The sequence below is a fragment of the Entelurus aequoreus genome, linkage group LG01 (assembly GCF_033978785.1).
Source record: "Entelurus aequoreus isolate RoL-2023_Sb linkage group LG01, RoL_Eaeq_v1.1, whole genome shotgun sequence".
NCBI classification, from domain to species: domain Eukaryota; kingdom Metazoa; phylum Chordata; class Actinopteri; order Syngnathiformes; family Syngnathidae; genus Entelurus; species Entelurus aequoreus.
Window position 1 is genome coordinate 62,743,661 of NC_084731.1, and position 5,000 is coordinate 62,748,660.

The 5,000-nt window shown below is 33.0% G+C and overlaps 1 protein-coding gene across 1 annotated transcript in view; it reads right to left on the reverse strand.

Annotated features, from left to right (window-relative positions):
• The window catches only part of LOC133655591 (protein SSUH2 homolog), a 35,511-nt gene that overhangs the window by 7,596 nt on the left and 22,915 nt on the right, over window positions 1–5,000 (reverse strand). The window contains exon 8 of the mRNA XM_062055879.1: window positions 1–42. This exon is cut by the window's left edge and continues 38 nt beyond it. Coding sequence (XP_061911863.1) covers window positions 1–42 — 42 coding nt within the window. The remainder of the gene's footprint in view (window positions 43–5,000) is intronic.

Consider the following 5,000-nt stretch of genomic DNA (forward strand, 5'->3'; position numbering starts at 1 on the left):
CTCATTGTTGCTGCCAGAACCGTTACACAGGTGGCACGTTTTCTGTAACACACAATTATCTTGTTATTACTTGCATAAATACATTATTACTTCATGATTATGTTATTACTTCTATTAATGTTATTACTTCATGATTATATTGTTATTACTTCAATACATATGTTATTACTTTGTGATTATGTTATTACTTCTATAAATATGTTATTACTTCATGATTATGTTATTTCTTCTATAAATATGTTTTTACTTCATGATTATGTTATTACTTCTATTATGTTATTACTTCATGATTGTTATTACTTCTATTAATATGTTATTACTTCATGATTATGTTATTACTTCTATTATGTTATTACTTCATGATTATGTTATTACTTCTATAAATATGTTATTACTTCATGATTATGTTATTTCTTCTATAAATATGTTTTTACTTCATGATTATGTTATTACTTCTATTATGTTATTACTTCCATGAATATGTTACTTCATGATTATGTTGTTATCACTTCCATAGATATGTTATTATTTCATGATTATGTTATTGCTTCATGATTATGTTATTACTTCCATAAATATGTTATTGCTTCATGATTATGTTATTACTTCCATAAATATGTTATTTCTTCTACAATTATGTTATTACTTCATGATTATGTTGTTATTACTTCCATAAATATGTTATTTCTTCTACAATTATGTTATTACTTCATGATTATGTTGTTATTACTTCCATAAATATGTTATTACTTCATGATTATCTTATTACTTCCATAAATATGTGTTATTACTTCATGATTATGTGTTATTACTTCCATAAATATACTACGTCATGATTGTTATTACTTCCATAGATATGTTATTACTTCATGATTATGTTATTACTTCTATAAATATGTTATTACTTCATGATTATGTTATTACTTCTATAAATATGTTATTACCTCATGATTATGTTATTACTTCTATAAATATGTTATTACTTCATGATTATGTTATTACTTCTATAAATATGTTATTACCTCATGATTATGTTGTTATTACTTCCATAAGTTTGTTATTACGTCATGATTATGTTATTACATCCATAAATATGTTATTACTTCATGATTATGTGTTATTACTTTATGATTGTTATTACTTCTATTAATGTTATTACTTCATGATTATGTTGTTATTACTTCTGTCACAGTCTCTGTCTGTGTCTGTTGGTATCTGTGTGTGTCTTTGGGAGAGTGGGCGTGTTTTGGGCGTAGGCTTGGCTCCAGCTCTCAGATGATCCCAGCACCCTAATCACTCACCTGCCTGCCATCAACTCATCACCTGCAGCCTTCAAATGTTTGGACTTCAATCGGCGCGATAGCCAGATCGTTTCATCTTTCTACATGTGATAACGCTTCTCGCCCGTTTGTTCTAGAAGTCTAGCACTTTTGATAATCTTGCGAATCTGCCATTTTTGTGTTTTTTGGCTCCTCATTCTAGCCCTGTTTTTTCCTCTGCCTTCAGTTCCCTACCTGCCGTGTGTGCCTGCCTCAGCCTGCTAGCCTCAGCCTGCTAGCCTCAGCCTGCTAGCCTCAGCCTGCTAGCCTCAGCCTGCTAGCCTCAGCCTGCTAGCCTCAGCCTGCTAGCCTCAGCCTGCTAGCCTCAGCCTGCTAGCCTCTAGCCTCAGCCTGCTAGCCTCAGCCTGCTAGCCTCAGCCTGCTAGCCTCAGTCTGCTAGCCTCAGTCTGCTAGCCTCAGTCTGCTAGCCTCAGTCTGCTAGCCACAGCCTGCTAGCCTCAGCCTGCTAGCCTCAGCCTGCTAGCCTCAGCCTGCTAGCCTCAGCCTGCTAGCCTCAGCCTGCTAGCCTCAGCCTGCTAGCCTCAGCCTGCTAGCCTCAGCCTGCTAGCCTCAGCCTGCTAGCCTCTAGCCTCAGCCTGCTAGCCTCAGCCTGCTAGCCTCAGTCTGCTAGCCTCAGTCTGCTAGCCTCAGTCTGCTAGCCTCAGTCTGCTAGCCTCAGTCTGCTAGCCTCAGTCTGCTAGCCTCAGTCTGCTAGCCTCAGTCTGCTAGCCTCAGTCTGCTAGCCTCAGTCTGCTAGCCTCAGTCTGCTAGCCTCAGTCTGCTAGCCTCAGTCTGCTAGCCTCAGTGTGCTCTCCTGGACTGCAAAGCCAAGGACTACGAACTCCCTCCTTTCCCTCTGGTTTTATTAATAATAACCCTTGAACTTTAATTCTGCTTGTCTTTTCTGCATTTGGGTCCACCAGTTTTACCAACCGTGACAACTTCCATAAGTATATTACGTCATGATTATGTTATTACATCCATAAATATGTTATTACTTCATGATTATGTTATTACTTCATGATTATGTGTTATTACTTCTATAAATATGTTATTACTTCATGATTATGTTGTTATTACTTCCATAAATATATTAGTTCATCCATCCATCCATCCATTTTCTACCGCTTATTCCCTTTATGATTATGTTTTACTTCCATAAATATGTAAAATTGTATTACTGCATGATTATTACTTCATCATTATGTGTTATTACTTCCATAAATATTTTATTATTTCATGATTATGTTGTTGTTACTTCCATAAATATGTTACTTCATGATTATGTTATTACTTCCATAAATATATTATTACCTCTGTAAATGTTATTATTTCTATTAATATGTTTGTTAGGAATTCTCCGTGTTTATACACGTTTCCAGAGACTTTTAGTTTTAAGAGTTTGAGGGTCACTTCCGCTTCCTTTTTGACTCGTGTGAATGTGTGCCAACTTGTTACTCTGCCACGTTTCATCGGCGCTCTAGTCTTTGATGATGTTGATGATTATACAAGACCCATTTAGTTTAGTTAGATGACATAAATGTTGACGGGTGTTTTGCTTGTGGTTTACAAATACTAACCTAACCTAACCCGAACCAATATTCACCATTAAAGTTTAAACAGTCCAAATAATGACCGTGTGTTCTCTGACCGGAACCCCAACGTGGTCAATATCCGAAAAAAAGACAGTCGCAGAGTTTAATACTTAACAATGTTATACTTCATGATTATGTTACTCCTTCTATAAATATGTTATTACTGCATGATTATGTTTGAATACTTCTATAAATATGTTATTACTTCATGATTATGTTACTCCTTCCATAAATATGTTATTACTTCTATCCATCCATCCATCTTCTTTCGCTTATCCAAGGTCGGGTCGCGGGGGCAGCAGCCTAAGCAGGGAAGCCCAGACTTCCCTCTCCCCAGCCACTTCGTCCAGCTCTTCCCGGGGGATCCCGAGGCGTTCCCAGGCCAGCCGGGAGACATAGTCTTCCCAACGTGTCCTGGGTCTTCCCCCGTGGCCTCTTACCGGTCGGACTTGCCCTAAACACCTCCCTAGGGAGGCGTTCGGGTGGCATCCTGACCAGATGCCCGAACCACCCCATCTGGCTCCTCTCCATGTGGAGGAGTAGCGGCTTTACTTTGAGCTCCCCCTGGATGGCAGAGCTTCTCACCCTATCTCTATTACTATTACTGCATGATTATGTTTGATTACTTCATGATTATGTTACTCCTTCCATAAATATGTTATTACTTCTATAAATATGTTATTACTTCATGATTATGTTTTATTACTTCTATAAATATATTACTGCATGATTATGTTTTATTACTTTATAAATATGTTATTACTGCATGATTATGTTTGATTACTTCTATAAATATGTCATTACTGCATGATTATGTTTGATTACTTCTATAAATATGTCATTACTGCATGATTATGTTTGATTACTTCTATAAATATGTCATTACTGCATGATTATGTTTGATTACTTCTATAAATATGTTATTACTTCATGATTATGTTTTATTATTTCTATAAATATGTTATTACTGCATGATTATGATTTATTACTTCTATAAATATGTTGCTATAAATGTTATTACTGCATGATTGTTTTATTACTTCTATAAATATGTTATTACTTCATGATTATGTTATTACTGCATGATTATGTTTTATTACTTCTATAAATATGTTATTACTGCATGATTATGTTTTTTTACTTCCATAAATATGTTATTACTGCATGATTATGTTTTATTACTTCTATAAATATGTTATTACTGCATGATTATGTTTTATTACTTCTATAAATATGTTATTACTGCATGATTGTGTTTTTTTACTTCCATAAATATGTTATTACTGCATTATTAGGTTTGATTACTTCTATATGTAATTACTTCATGATTATGTTTTATTACTTCCATAAATAATATGTTATTACTGCATGATTATGTTTTATTACCTCCATAAATAATATGTTATTACTGCATGATTATGTTTTATTACTTCCATAAATATGTTATTACTTCATGATTATGTTATTGCTTCTATAAATATGTTAATACTGCATGATTCTTTGATTACTTCTATAAATATGCTATTACTGTATGATTATGTTTGATAACTTCTATAAATATGTTATTACTATATGATTGTTTTATTACCTCTATAAATATGTTACTGCATGATTATGTTATTACTGCATGATTATGTTTCATTACTTCTATAAATATGTTATTACTGCATGATTATGTTATTACTGCATGATTGTTTTATTACTTCTATAAATATGTTATTACTATATGATTATGTTTTATTACTTCTATAAATATGTTATTACTGCATGATTATGTTTTATTACTTCTATAAATATGTTATTACTGCATGATTATGTTATTACTGCATGATTGTTTTATTACTTCTATAAATATGTTATTACTATATGATTATGTTTTATTACTTCTATAAATATGTTATTACTGCATGATTATGTTTTATTACTTCTATAAATATGTTATTACTGCATGATTATGTTTGGTTACTTCTATAAATATGTTATTACTGCATGATTATGTTTGGTTACTTCTATAAATATGTTATTACTGCATGATTATGTTTGGTTACTTCTATAAATATGTTATTACTGCATGATTGTGTTTGGT